We start from the raw sequence: 15918 nt of genomic DNA, 5'->3' as shown, positions 1-15918 counted from the left end.
TAAGAAAGGACTTTCTGCACTAGGCAACCTGCTAGTCAGGTCAAATAAAGACAGCTTTACAAGTAGAATCTTCCAGGGAACCACCAGACAGGTCAAATAATGACACTTCTCTTGGAATGTGTCTTTGAAGAACTTCTAGTTCTTTTCTGCTCCCTTTGGGGGCTATTAGGCTGGTTTTTTCCACCATGATTTTGGGCTGTTGCTTTTCAAGGCTCCCACAAAGTTGGAGAGATGATAAAATTCCACAAAGTTTGCCGTTCTTACTGAGATTCATTCATTTTTCTTGAATAAACACTTTCCAGATTGCTGCAAGCCTTTGATTAATTTCCAGAGTTCTTAAAAAACTAATTCTGACCATTTTTGCCAATTTTCTCATTGCTTTCATGGAAAAGATAATTTTTGGAGGTCCTTACCCCTCAGTTTTCACTGATGTCTTTCTGGAATTTATTTTTGTATATGGGTCGAAATAGAGGTTTAGCTTTCTTTTCTAGGTGGATAACCAGTTTCACAGCACAGCTATTAAACAAATTATCCTTTCCCACTAAATTAAAATGCTGTCTTTACTGTATGTTAAGTTTTCTTATGTACTTGGATCTGTCCCTGGACTCAATTTTGTTTCATTCAATACCATTTGTCTAAAGTAAGTTATTCATTGTCCACCTAGCTAAATATTAATTATGTGAACTTGAAGAAGTTACTTAATCTTTCTAAATTTTTGTCTCTTCATGTACAAAATAGTGATGATAATCTTATAGGATTGTTGAAAAGATTATGAAGTACTTTGCAGTGACTTGGTGACTTGTAAGTTCTTAAAATTTTTAATGCCATAGTCACCTTTATGGACTTTTTCACATTTAAATGATGGGGAAGTTGCAAAAATGGCCATCTTTTCATTCTGTGATTGCAGTCTTGGATTATATCAGTGGAGTGATAAGGTTGTTCAGAAAGTGGAGAGACTATGGGATGTTCGGAATGATAAGATAGTTCATCATGCTGTGTATCTCCTAGTAACACCTCGTGTTGTCGTAAGTATTACTGAAATTCTTCCTGTATCATGAGCCACTTGCTGTTTTTTTTTTTAATTATGTTCCTTTCTTTATTAATTATTATTGTTTAAGAAATTGTGATTAAATTTCAGAGACTTACAGTAGAAAAAGTAACATAAAGCCAGAGCAGTAAAGTTCTCATAGACCAAGAGAACTATGAGGAAATAGGTATTTGGCAGCGACTCTCATGGTTCCTAGCCTTAACACTGCTTTAAGCCAGTGCCACATCTGTTGTGATACCTCTTAGGCCACGTCTGTTGTGATGCCTCTTAGGATCACTAGTACTACTTTCATTATTGCTGATTGTTTCAGTTGAGATCCCTTTCATCTTTATTTAATGACCTATTCTCCCTTCCCCATTCCTTGACTACACACAGCACTCTGCGTTCGAAGATTTGAACACTTCTTGGGATAGTTCCGGTCCCTAGAATCTCTTAACTGGCAGACAGATAATCATGCAGAATTATATTCTGTTGAGCAACTTTCTTTTTTCCTACAAAGACTATATCCATTATAAATGCAGAGGTTTATACCTGCATTAAAATTGTTGTTGTCACAAGATTTACAAGTGTACAACATATTAGTCTGTAATGTTTTTGAAATATATGTGACTTAGAGTCAAAATCTTCAGATAGAAAATATTTGAAGATTAAGAGGATTAAGAGAAATAGTAGTTTACTTGCAATGAAGAGCATGACAGCATTAAAATATTTAATTATATTAAAAACCATATTTTTAGCAGCATTCTCTCTTCTCTTCAAAGAAACTTTTTTAATGTCTACTTTATTATGCCCAATGTGATAAAGAGTTTGCTAAGAGTCTTATTTTATTTTGTGAGGTTTATATTTGTTTTCTGATTCTTAGGATGAAGCGCGAAAACATTTTAACTGTCCAGTTCTGGAAGGAATGGAACTTGAAAATCAAGGTGGTATGGGCACTGAGCTCAACCATTGGGAAAAACGATTATTGGAGGTAAGTTTATTTTAAAAATCTGCTAGACTTATTTTTCTTCAATACTGGGTATCTGTCTCAACCACCTACTTTACTTTGCCTAGAGAGTACAATATTTTTATGGTATTTTTGTTTCCATATATATTTGTCTTTATCTTCATTGCCTTTCTAAATGCCACTGGCCTACCATTCCAGGGAAATTATATACAATGGGACATTTGGGACAGAAAACAGATTTAGCTATAAGCTTCAGTCTTGTCATTTTAAAGAAGACATATATTTCACCATTTTTAAGTGACTATTTTCCTTTCAACTTAAGACATTTTAAATAATACATCAGAGGAGTCAGAAATTATTGAGAGTCCAATGTTGTAATTAAAATCTGTTGGTGATTTTCAGAATGAAGCAATGACTGGCTCTCACACCCAGAACCGAGTCCTCTCTCGTATCACTCTGGCATTAATGGAGGACACTGGGTAAGACACCTGTGAGAAAGTATATGAATTTTTGATTAAAATTATATGAATACTAAGACTATGTCTTAAGAAAATACTGACATTTTACAATGAATCAAAATGAACTTGTTAATTCTTTGAATTTTGTGCTGTCAGCTGTCCATTATCTGTACCAACTGCATTCATTTATTCAATAGTTATTTGAGGCCGAGATATAGCAGTGAACAGAACGGAATTCCTGCCATTGTAAGATTTATTTTCTAGTAAGTAGAGTGTAGTGCTAACAAAAAAAAAGGACTAATACAGGTAAGTTTTTAAATTGTAAATTGGTGAAGTATAGATTCCTTGTTTTTAAAGCAATAGCATTTTCTATAAAGAAGTAAAATACTATTTTTAAATGAAATATTTTACAAACCCCTTACATACCAAACAAGTGATACCAGATGTGCTTAAGTAGCATCATTGTCCTCTTGCTCTCCCTAAGACAGCATGAGGGAGCATTTGCAGATGGAATCAAGTTCTGGTAGAGATGTTATTAAAACCATGAAATTTCATGACATTGCCTTAAATTTTTGAGAAGTCAGAGAGGTATAAGATTTTTAAAATATGTAGATCATCTTGAGGACAAGTTTCCTCTTATAATTTTTTTAATTTCTTCAGGATCTGCAGTTATGTCACCTTTTTCATTCATTATTTTGTTTATATGGGTCTTCTCTCTTTTTGATTTTGTCAGTCTAGCTAGGGGCTTGTCAATCTTGTTGATCTTCTCAAAGAACCAACTTTTGGTGATATTTATCCTCTCTATTGTTTTTTTGTTCTCTATGTCATTTATTTCTGCTTTAATCCTTGTTATTTCTTTTCTTCTACTTGGTTTAGGATTGGTTTGCTGTTCATTTTCTAGCTTCTTCAGTTGATCCATTAGTTCTTTGATTTTGGCTCTTTCTTCCTTTTTAATATATGCGTTTAGTGCTATAAATTTCCCCCTTAGCACTGCTTTTGCTGCATCCCATAGGTTTTGGTATGTTGTGTTCTCATTTGCATTCGTCTCTATATATTTAGCAATTTCTCTTGCTATTTCTTCTTTAACCCACTGATTGTTTAGGAGTGTGTTGTTTAACCTCCAGGTATTTGTGAATTTTCTAAGTCTCTGCTGGTTATTGACTTCTAATTGTATTCCATTGTGGTCAGAGAATGTGCTTTGAATAATTTCAATCTTTTTAAATTTATTGAGGCTTGTTTTATGTCCCAGCATATGATCTATTCTGGAGAAAGTTCCATGAGCACTAGAAAAGTATGTGTATCCTGGTGATTTGGGATGTAATGTCCTGTATATGTCTGTTAAATCTAATTCATTTATCACATTGTTTAGGTTTTCAGTTTCCTTATTGGTCTTCTGTCTGGTTGATCTATCTATAGGAGAGAGTGATGTGTTGAAGTCTCCCACAATTATTGTGGAAACATCCATTGCTTCCTTTAGTTTTGCCAGTGTTTCTCTCATGTATTTTGTGGCACCTTGATTGGGTGCATAGACATTTATGATTGTTATTTCTTCTTGGTGAATTGCCCCTTTTATTAGTATGTAGTGGCCTTCTTTGTCTCTCAAAACATCCCTGCATTTAAAGTCTATTTTATCTGAGATTAATATTGCTACACCTGCTTTCCTTTGGCTGTAGCTTGCATGAAATATTTTTTTCCGTCCTTTCACTTTCAGTTTCTTTGTGTCCCTGTGTCTAAGATGAGTCTCTTGTATGCAACATATTGATGGTTCATTTTTTTTGATCCATTCTGCGAATCTGTATCTCTTAAATGGGGAGTTTAATCCATTTACATTCAACGTTATAACCGTGAAGGCATTTCTTGAATCAGCCATCTTATCCTTTGGTTTATGTTTGTCATATTTTTCCCCTCTGTCTATTAATATCCTTTATTGTACCCATACCGAATCTCCTTAGTACTGAACCTTTCTCCAAGTCTCTCTGTCCTTTCTTTGTTTCTCTGTCTGTAGGGCTCCCTTGAGTATCTCCAGTAGGGCAGGTCTCTTGTTAGCAAATTCTCTCAGCATTTGTTTGTCTGTGAAAAATTTAAGCTCTCCCTCAAATTTGAAGGAGAGCTTTGCTGGATAAAGTATTCTTGGCTGGAAATTTTTCTCACTCAGAATTTTAAATATATCGTGCCACTGCCTTCTGGCCTCCATGGTGGCTGCTGAGTAGTCACTACTTAGTCTTATGCTGTTTCCTTTGTATGTGGTGAATTGCTTTTCTCTTGCTGCTTTCAGAACTTGCTCCTTCTCTTCTGTGTTTGATAGTGTGATCAGAATATGTCTCGGAGTGGGTTTATTTGGATTTATTCTATTTGGAGTTCGCTGAGCATTTATGATTTGTGTATTTATGTTGTTTAGAAGATTTGGGAAGTTTTCCCCAACAATTTCTTTGAATACTCTTCCTAGACCTTTACCCTTTTCTTCCCCTTCTGGTACACCAATGAGTCTTTTATTTGGACGTTTCATATTATCTATCATATCCCTGAGGTCCATTTCGATTTTTTCAATTTTTTTCCCCATTCTTTCTTTTATGCTTTCATTTTCCATTCTGTCATCTTCGAGGTCACTGATTCGTTGTTCAGCTTCCTCTAGTCTTGTACTATGAGTGTCCAGAATCTTTTTAATTTGGTCAACAGTTTCTTTAATTTCCATAAGATCATCCATTTTTTTATTTAGTCTTGCAATGTCTTCTTTATGCTCTTGGGTCTTCTTGATTTCCTTTATCTCCTGTACTATGGTCTCATTGTTCATCTTTAGTTCTTTGAGTAGTTGCTCTAGGTGCTGTGTCTCTTCTGGTCTTTTGATTTGGGTGCTTGGGCTTGGGTTATCCATATCGTCTGGTTTTTTCATATGCTTTATAATTTTCTGTTGTTTTTGGCCTCGTGGCATTTGCTGAACTTGATAGGGTTCTTTTAGGATTTGTAGACCAATTGAAGTCCTTATCTCTAATTTATCAGATCTACAGCTTCGTGGAGTACACTTTCTCTAACTAACCAGCAGGTGGCGTCCACGAGCCACCTGTTCTCCACAAGCCAGTTCTCCCCTGCTTAGCCTTTTTGGTGAGTGGGGGAGTGAGTCTTGTGGGGTCCAATTGGTGTACCAAGCTTGCGTGTGTAGTTGGTGTTGCCTGCCCTGTATATGGGGCGTGTTTCTGGGCAGTCAGGGAGGGGGGGGTGGCTCTAACAATCAAATCTCCCTGGTGATCCTAGAGTTTTAAAGCTGCTGCAATAGTCTAATCCTTCAGTTCAGTCCTGCCACAGTTTGTCTCTGCCACTGACCCACAAGTCCTTGGTATTGGCGTATGGCTCCTGAGACTTGCAAGTGGGCCCCTCTTCCAGGCCGTGCACCCCAGGTCCTCTGTTGAGGGATGACTGTGCTATGTCACAGGTGAGTGCCGTCCCCCCAGGGCAGTTCTGGGCTGCTGGGTTGTGTAGGGAGGCTCCCAGTCTGCTGAAATGATGGCTGAATGGGGCTTTGTTAATTCACACTGCTCTACCTTCCCACCTCTGGGACAATCAGCTGAGGTTGCAGGGAAGGCTAATGTCCACGCCCAGTTTTGTGGTGTGTGCCTGTTATTTGAAGCACTTCCGTCACACTGGGTTGTCTGGGGCAGTTCTGGGCTATGGGGCTGGCGATGGGCAGGAGTGTTTCCTGTCCACCAGGATGATGGCTGTGAGCGGACACCCCCCTTTTCTTGGGAAGTTGTGGTGTTTAGTGAATTTTCTCAGCCACTGGATTATTGCGTTTTGTCTCAGAGCTCTCCTAGTTCTGCTCTTGACTTGACCTGCCCAAATTGCAAGTCTTTGAAGCTTTCTGTATTGGGCTTCTTAGAGTAATTGTTTTAGAAAAAGAAAAAAGGATTAAAAACAAACAAACAAACAAAAAAAAACGGGCCCTCCTCAGAGATCTAATGGGTTATTGAAATGCTAAGAGACAAAGCAACCAGGGCCATTAAGGAAAGGTCCACAGGGCAGAGAGATCAGCTTTTCTTCGGGATTTGCATATGCGCCTCAGGGCCCTTCCCCTTTCTATGTTCACCAGAACTCCAAAAATCCTCCGCTTTTATTTTGGAGTTTTTCGTGTTGGTTTTTTTTCTATGCCTGTCTCCTCTCTGCTGGGCTGGCTGCTCTCAGATTCTCTGGTGTCTGGTCTCAGTCTATCTATGGTTGGAGTCTGGATCAGTAGAATGAGTTTCCGATAAGGGCTGCCACTGCAGTTCTCCCTTCTCCTTCCCGGAGCTGACAGCCCCTCCTCCCCCAGGACTGAGCCTGGCAGGGAGGGGCGCGGGTCCCCTGGCCACAAAAACTTACAGATTTCGCTGATCTCAGCAGTTCCACGTTTTCATGAGTGTTGTATGAAGTATGCCCAAAGTCAGATTGCTCTGTGGTGTCCAGTCCACGCAGTTCCTGGCTTTCTACCTACTTTCCTGGAGGAGTAAAGGTCACCGTGGATGAGTCCATAGATCTGTGGCATGCTTTGATGATAGATTCCTCTCAAAATAACTATGAGGAGAATCACCACAAAAGCTGGAAGTCCCCAACTCAGAAGGAAAAACAGCAGATACCGCCTTTCTGTGTGTTCATCGTTCATCACCAGAACATACCAGAAATTCACAGCCCTTTCCATGCATGTGGGCTGCTCCGCTCTCCGAGGACAAGTTTCAATAAAAATGGGAGAGCTGGAGACGTTCTTAGGATGAACTTCTTGAATGAGAGAGGAAGCTACAAGTAAGAAACAATATTTTTAGCACAGTTTTGTCCCTGAGAATACAAGATGAGTGAGGTCCAGAGAACAGGAAGAGGAAGTAGGTTGAAGGAGAGGAGGGATACCACCCTCTCCATTAATTCAAGAAGAATGGAAATGAGAATTCAAGTCATTTTGTAGCTGGAGGCAGGAAGCTGAGGAATTATGGTCTCTGGATCTCTCTGAATTAGGAGGCAAAGCCACTTGCAGAAGGAGAGAGGAGGGCAGAGGTTGGATATACTGCATCTCATTTAAATATCTCATGGGTATTGTTTCAGGACAGAGACGCTGCAGAAGTCATCTAATTTCTTAATTTTCCTTTAGCCCAAAGAAAGAACAGTAAGCAAAAATAGAGAATTCTTCTGCCTTACAAGGAAATTTGGGTACTTTTTTTACCTTTAAGAGTGAGAGGATAGTGTCTGATGATCCAGTAGAATGCAATTCTTTGATATTAAAGGTTACTTTCTATAAGTGATAGCAAATTTTTGAAATTTGTATGTCTCAAAGGGGACTTCACCATCTTGGAGTTATTATTCTGTGTAATATTTTATTATAAACATTTACTAATATACACAAAATACATGTATAATATAATTTGCATAATACAATGTATGTAATACAATGAACCCCCATATATCTGTAAACTGGATGCAACCATAATTAAGATGTTGCCATGTTTGCTTCATTCCTTTTGTCTTTTTTTAAATCAAATAACAGCCATCAAGTCATTTCAGCCGTGTATTCTCCAGCATGAGTCTCTAAAAATATGAATGTTTTCACATTAACCATTTTACCAGTAACAAAATTACTAATAATTTCTTTATATCTTCCAATACCCAATTCATAATCACATATCCCCTTTATTTGTCTTTTTACAATTGTTTTCTTTGAATCATGATCCACATAAGATACACACATTACATTTGGTTGTTAAATCTCTTAAGGCTTTTATTCTGGACAAGTCCCTCCACACCTCCACTCCTTTTTTTGTGCCATTGAGTCATTACAGAACTAGTTCATTTGTCCTGTAGAATGTCCCAAATACTGTTTGTTTCCATGTTCTATTATTTCCTGTATTTCTTGTACATTTCCACTCAAGTTCTAGATGCATGATTATATTCAGGTTTAGCTTTTTCATTTATTTGCAAGATGATTTGATAGATCATGCTGAGTGCATACAATATCTACTTTTCCCACTTTAGTGATGGTGTGATTAGTTAATGGATTCAGGTATTTAAAGCCTGATACCACCATTTCAAAGTTCCCCATCAATCTTTTATGTGAATATTTTATCCATTAATGACTGTTGCCCAATTCAATTAATTCTTTAGGGGTTTACAGAATGATAATTTTCTAAGTCTATTATTCTTTCTATTGCATTACCTTGAATGCTGTAATGAGGTTTCTCTCATAAACCAGGGCTATGTGGTAACCCTGAAATATGGCTCATATCAGGAAAGGCAAAATAAATGCTTAATTCTTTCCTTTTAATTGCCAGTTTTTTGAATAAGAAGTTTTTACTCTTAGTTCTTCCAATAATGTCCCGAGTTTTGGGGTGTATTTTGTTTTTTTTATTTTTTTATGGGTAGACTTTAATTTCTGGTATTATGAAATTATAGCTTTTCACATGCTTTCAAGAACTGTATTCATTATTTTTTAATGCTCATATATTCCATCTTTAGCCAATGGGAGTCTTTTTGTTTGTTCACTCCTGAGTCCTTTTGACAAGACTGAAGGTCTTTGATAGCCTCCTTGCTTTCTGGTATGACAAGATATACCAGGCTGATAAGCACATGTACCCTGTTCCAGAATCAGCCAATCTTCGAAGGCTCACTGCTTCCTTTTAATGGAGAATAGTGTTTAGGAATCACATCTTCGCACTGTTTGTTGCAACTGAGTTGTCAATGCTTCTAGTCCTTTTCAGTAGATAAGAGTTAGGAAATGCATATCTTTGTAAAGAAAAGATCATAAAAACCTCCTTTGAGTGCCATTATAACTCTTTCTCCCCTTTATCTCTGGACAAGCAAGGAATGGTTTTGTTGCCCTGTTTAAAAAGCTACTCATAGCCCTTTTGTGAGCAACATTATTTTCTTTAAGTCCTCCCTAGGTAATAGAACTGTAGAACTGTGAGTCACTAATGAAATTATGGCCTGGTGAAAATAAAAGCATTTTTCCTCAATCTGAGACAATACAAAAGCAACGTAAGCCAGATTTTACTAAATACCTGCCAATTTTTAGAAATTGTAGATGCAGAAATTAATTTCTATAAATCAGCAAGACTTCAGTATAGCTTGACTAAGTTGCTTCTCCCAGTAAATCACATCATTGTCCATCCACCCAGAAATGAGGAAGTCATCCTTGACAACTCCCTCTCCCCACCTCTCACATCCAGTCACAAATCTTTATTTATTTTTAGCTCTTCAGTATCTCTGGAGTCTTTACTTTTTGAAAATCACCATTGCCTTTATCCAAACCACCATTATTTTCTGCCTGGTTACTATAGTAACTTTTTAATCTGTCTCCCTGCATAAAGAGGTCCTCTTATTCTGCCTGAAGGTCTTCACACATTCTGCATAGTTTCTTTTAAAATGCTTCGGCATCAGGTCTTAAATAGTAAGAAATACATCATGAACAAAATACACACATACATATATAGCTGTTAAGAGCTACATAAGACATCCCTGGAAGGCTTCTTCTCAGAAATAACTAATGATAGGGCAAATCCCACTTGCTTAGCACTCTGGAGTACTACAGAGACTAGAGAAGAATTCCACAAATGCTGAGTTAAAGAAAAATAAAAATGCTACCAAACAGGAAGGTAGGAGATCTGTCCCTGGGACCTGCCAGTCTGGAATCCTCACCCTCACTCAGTCCCCTGTGGCTTAAGTCACACAGAGGAAGCAGCCTGGACTTCCTCCTGCTGTGGTCGCAGACCACAGAGTCACTCACAGCAGCAAGTTAGAACCCCATGTACATGCAGACATGGGGATCCAAGGCTGCACAGACCCAGGGTGGAGCCCAAGCAGCAGCAAGTGTGTGCAGACAGAAGGGCCCCCAGGGAAAAAAACGAGACCCATGGCAGAACTGTTGGCAAGCAGTGCACATGTGCAGCCTACACTCATTGTTGGAGTGCCTAAACAATAAAACGGCAGAACTGTTGGCAAGCAGTGCACATGTGCAGCCTACACTCATTGTTGGAGTGCCTAAACAATAAAACGGCTGTTTTTGAACATTGAACCCTTCTAGCTCCCTGAGGCAGGATATTCTAACATGGAAGTTACCAGAGGCAGAAAGCCTTGTGGAAAAAAGGGAAAACTTAACTGTTGTAAGTAAGGCAGGGCATGCCCCAGGATTGAAAATTGTAATTAAAATGGGCACTGAGCTTTGAAGAACAGTTTGACAAATTATAGCCACTGGGAGGAAAATCTACCCAAACGAAAAAAAAAAAAAAAACAAACAGAACAGCCCAGGCAGAACTCTCAGTGAAGGAACAAGGGAAAGGAAAGGAAATGTTCAACTGGAAGTGAAACAATTGCATGTTACAGGGCAATCTTAAAACTTGTACCACGTGTCCAGGGCAAGATGAACATCTGAGAATATCTGAACAGTTAAACATGGGCTTCACTAAAGGTGCTGTATAAGCTGGACCAAGTATTGAGGAATAACCTTAACACATAGCCCATCTACAATAAAACCATAAGCAAGAGGGAGAAATAGGCATTCAGAGTTTGCGCAACAAAATAATCAGATGCCCAGACATCAGCAAAAAAATACAAGTCATACTAAGAAATAGGAAGATATGACTCATTCAAGGGAACAGATTAAAACTTCAGAAGAAACAGTCTTTGTAACAACTAATCCAAGAAGTTCAAAGAAATCTCCTAAATCAGTTCAAGTACTTGAGGGGAAATATGGATAGAAATAAACTAAATACAAATACAGAGCTAAAAGACATTGAGAAGACAATGCACGAACAAAAAGAAGAATTAGAATGTTTAAAAAGAAACATAAACAGATAACATATGGAGGGTAAACTTAATGTTCTGGGAATCCTCAGTCATGACTATGGTTTGTTAATTTCTGGAGGGTATGGTAGGAACAAGTTCACAGAAATGTAGTTATATTAGGTTATTTGTTTTTCTTATTCCTTTGTTGGATTATAGTCTGTTTCTTTTCTTGGGATAGGGTAGGAACATGTTGGAAGCAATGTAGTTATTTTAGGCTATCTGTTTTTTTTCTTATTCCTTTGTTTTGGATTTGTTTGAAACATTTTTTAAAATTGTTTAATTTTTTGATAAAGTTAAAAAAAGCAATGAATAAGTGTGAAAAAAACTAAATGAACAAATGTGGGGAGGAGGGGAATGGAATGCTTTGGATGTTCTTTTTTATTCCAATTTTTATTTTACTTTTTGGAATAATGAAAATGTTCAAATGTGGTGATCAATGCACAGGTATGAATAACTAATTGTGCACTTTGAAGGACTGTACGTTATGTGACTATATCTCAATAAAATTGCATAAAAAAAAGAAACTTGACAGAACTTTTGGGGAAGAAATGCAATAATGGAGATTAAAAATACACAAGACAGTGACATTATAAACGTAGCAACATAAGCATTTACTGAAAATGTCTCTCCAGAGATTCAGTGATAAGGGCAATTCTCACTTGTTCATAACTCTGGAGCAAGGAATAGACATTCCACATTTTTTCCCCAGTCCCTCAAGGGGGCTTTGCAAATACATTTTTATTCTCTGCCCAAATTATTTTGGGATGTATTGGGGCTTCACACTAACCTGCATAAACCAACCAGATCTCACGTCCTACTATTCAAAATTTCATGTAATTATGGTGTTTGAATAAACTGACTATACAAGTTAAATTATATTGTGTGCTACAGAAAATAAAGACTGCACCAAATAAATGTCTTCCTTTGGTCTCACACAGAAGCTGAAGTTTTAAAATACCATCAATATCATTCTTTATCCTTTAGTCTGATTTGCCTAAGTCCTAACCAGATCAGCTTCATTCATGTCTTTAATTGAAGTCACATCTCTTTTTCAGCTTTTTTAACAGTTGCTGTATGGGGTAATAATGACATTCACAGTTGCTGAATTCTAGCTCTGAGTCTCAGGTGTCACACAGATACCCGAAGTTCCAGAGATCAACCAGATTATACACAAAGAGCTCAGCATCTCAGAATTTAGAGATAATCATTACAACTCAGAAATAGAGGTAACTGCTGTAAGAGCTTACAGTCTAGGGTCCTTTACAATAAGCCTTCCCCTAATAACCTATGCTCTTAAGATTGAACTCATAGAGTTTGCTAGGTATATACTCAGAGGAACTGAAAGCCAAGACACGAATGGGCATTTGTAAACTAATATTCATAACGGCGTTACTCACAATTGCCAAGAGATGGAAACAACCCATACCATATTTTGAAATTTCCTCTGTAACTACTTGTTAAACCATACTTTTAAAGTTATTACTTTTCTGTATATATGTTATATTGCACAATAAAAAATGTTTAAAAAAAAAAACAAAAATGAGGAAAGAGCTCAAATCACACACCTGGAAGAACTAGAAAAAGAACAACAAACTAAACCCAAAATGAACAGAAGGAAGGAAATAACAAAGATCACAGCAGAAATAAATGAAATGAAGAATAAAAAACAATAAATAGAGAGAAGTAGCAAAACCAAAAGTTGCTTCTTTCAAAAGATCATTAAAACCAACAAATGTTTAGATAGACTGACAAAGAAAAATGAGTCACAGGAGGCGGGGCAAGATGGCGGAGTGGTGAGGAGCAGAATTTCATCTCTCCCCTAGAGCAGCTGGCAATTAACCAGGAGCTGTGTGAAGCAGTGTTTTCGGGGTCTCCAGTAACCAGTCACACACTGGACACAAGTTTGGAATTGGAGGAAAAGCTGAGATCGCAGCGAACATTGTAAGTTTCCCGGACCAGGGGTCTGGCGCCCCTCCCCACCCAGACCTCACAGACTGTCTTGCTGCCGGCTCCCTGAAAGGGGGGAAAAAAAAACCCAAAAAACAGCAATCTGCTGAGGGCAAGAAGGGAGGCTCAAACCAGCCTCAACTGCAGAATTAATTAACAAATTAATTAACTAACTTTGGGAGCTGGAGTGCTAAAGAAGGGCTGGGCTCCAAGAAGTGGGGGCACTTAAAAGCGGGCACCCATTCCCAGACTCCAAAAAAGCCATTTTTTTTTTCCCCTTACATTTTGTCCCTTCTGGCTTCTCGCTGATCCCTTATCTTTTTGCATTTCAATAGCCCCCGGAAGGGGTGGAACTGAAGCGGTTGGGGAGTAATTATCAGACAATAGCCCAAAGCATATCTTTAAATGCTCTATTCTGACACTGACAAAACTTCCAGGCTGGGGAAAAACGTTTAAAAGAGATTTTTTTTTTTTTTTTTTAATCTAAAAGTAATATATGTGGTTATTTTCTATCGGAAAGCCCAGGTTGAGGGACTAGGCTGGGCTTGGGGGAGACAGAGTACCCACAGTGTCTTTGAATTCCGTATTCACTACTGAAGGCCTCCACCCCCGTCTTTAATTGGCAACTCAGGCTGACCAAGGAATCTGCCTGGAGAGGACCCAAAGAGGAGAGAGAAGAAGGGAATAGTGCCCCTGAGAGACAACTGGAATTCTGAGGATTGGGAGAGTGGAGGGAGGCCCAGCTCAACTGGCAGTCCTCCTTCTGGGAATTCAGACCCCAGGGGCTGGAATTCAGATTCCAGCTTCAGTCAGCCACGCCCCTGACAGGATCAGAGTCACCAGGAGAACTAAAGGCTCCATACCTCCTTACACTGGTGGGGGAGCTGCGGGCTGGCCAGCGCCACCTGCTGGACAGGAGAGGAAAAGCACCAATTCTAAAGGCCTCATAGGAGGGTCTCATTCTTAGGAAAACTCCATACCCTCCCAATGAGACCTGGGCCTCAGTAGACTGGGAAAATCTGACTAGGGTCGACCATATCTGAGGAGACCCACTCACAAAAAGGTTACATAGAGGCAGAGCAAGAAACAGAAAAAACAAGAGGGGAAAAATTCCGATCAACTAAATAGAACCTAAGTTAGAGGCCTAGAATAAGTTGAACTGAATAACAGAGGCCAGAGAACAAAGCCAACCAACAAGAAAACCACTAGGTAAAAGACAGAAAACAAGCTCCAAAACAAACTAATCAAGAGAATCAGATGCCTAGACAACTTAAGATAACAAGCCATACCAGGAAACACGAAAACATGGAGCAGCCAAAGGAACAAACTAATAGCTCAGCTGAGACACAGGAGTGGAGGCAACTAATGCTAAATAAATTTGATGAAATGAAGGAAGATATAGCAAAAGAGCTGAAGGATATAAAGAAGACACTGGCTGACCATAAAGAAGAATTCATAAACTTAAAAAAACAAATGGCAGAACTCATGGGAATGAAGGCCACAATGGAGGAGATGAAAAACACAATGGAGGGACACAACAGTAGATTTGAACAGGCAGAAGAAAGGATCAGTGAACTGGAAGACAGGTCATTCGAATTCATACACACAAAAGAACAGATGGTGAAAAAAATGGAAAAATATGAGCAGGGTCTTAGGGAGCTGAGCAACAACATGAAGCGCACAAATATACGTGTTATGGGTATCCCAGAAGGAGAAGAGAGGGGAAAAGGGGCAGAAAGAGTAATAGAAGACATATTCACTGAAAATTTCCCAACTCTTATAAAAGACAGAAAATTAGAGATTCAAGAAGTACAACGTACCCCAAATAGAATAGATCCCAATAGACCTACTCCAAGACACTTACTGGTCAGATTGTCCAATGTCAAAGACAAAGAGAGGATTCTGAAAGCAGCAAGAGAAAAGCAATCCATCACGTACAAGGGAAAGTCAATAAGACTATGTACAGATTTCTCTGCGGAAACCATGGAGGCAAGAAGACAGTGGCATGATATATTTAAGATACTGAAAGAGAAAAACTGCCAACCAAGAATTCTATATCCAGCAAAACTTTCCTTCAAAAATGAGGGAGAGATTAAAACATTTTCAGACAAACAGACACTGAGAGAGTTTGTGAATAAGAGACCAGCACTACAAGAAATACTAAAGGGAGTGCTACAGGCTGATAGGAAAAGACAGGAGAGAGAGAGTTGGAGAAGAGAGAGAGAGTTGGAGAAGAGTGCAGAAATAAAGATTATCAGGAAAGGTAAAAGGAGAGGAAAAAATAAGATATGACATATAAATTCCAAAAAACAAAATGGTAGTAGAAAGTACTGCCCTTACAGTAATAACACTAAATGTAAATGGATTAAACTCCCCAATAAAAAGACACAGACTGGCAGAATGGATTAAAAAACAGGACCCATCTATATGCTGTCTACAAGAAACTCACTTTAGACACAAGGACAAACATAGACTGAAAGTGAAAGGTTGGAAAAAGATATTTCATGCAAACAACAACCAGAAAAAAGCAGGAGTAGCTATATTAATATCAGACAAGTTAGACTTCAAAAGCAAAACAATTAAAAGAGACAAAGAAGGATACTATATATTAATAAAAGGGTCAATTCATCAAGAAAACATAACAGTCATAAATATTTATGCACCAAACCAGAATGCCCCAAAGAAAAATGAGTCACAAATAATTAGAAATGGAAGAGGGGACATTACTA

At 38.3% G+C, this 15918-nt stretch overlaps 1 protein-coding gene across 3 annotated transcripts in view; it reads left to right on the top strand.

Annotated features, from left to right (window-relative positions):
- The window catches only part of LMLN (leishmanolysin like peptidase), a 147714-nt gene that overhangs the window by 73909 nt on the left and 57887 nt on the right, over window positions 1-15918 (top strand). For all 3 annotated transcript variants that reach the window (XR_005217120.1, XM_037837379.1, XM_037837390.1), the window contains exons 9-11: window positions 908-1025; window positions 1911-2018; window positions 2397-2473. Coding sequence is in view for 2 of the 3 variants with exons in the window: in XM_037837379.1 (XP_037693307.1) it covers window positions 908-1025; window positions 1911-2018; window positions 2397-2473 (303 nt within the window). In the remaining variant the exon portion in view is untranslated. The remainder of the gene's footprint in view (window positions 1-907; window positions 1026-1910; window positions 2019-2396; window positions 2474-15918) is intronic.

Source organism: Choloepus didactylus, chromosome 1 (genome assembly GCF_015220235.1).
Source record: "Choloepus didactylus isolate mChoDid1 chromosome 1, mChoDid1.pri, whole genome shotgun sequence".
NCBI classification, from domain to species: domain Eukaryota; kingdom Metazoa; phylum Chordata; class Mammalia; order Pilosa; family Megalonychidae; genus Choloepus; species Choloepus didactylus.
This window is presented reverse-complemented; position numbering and strand designations above follow the sequence as displayed.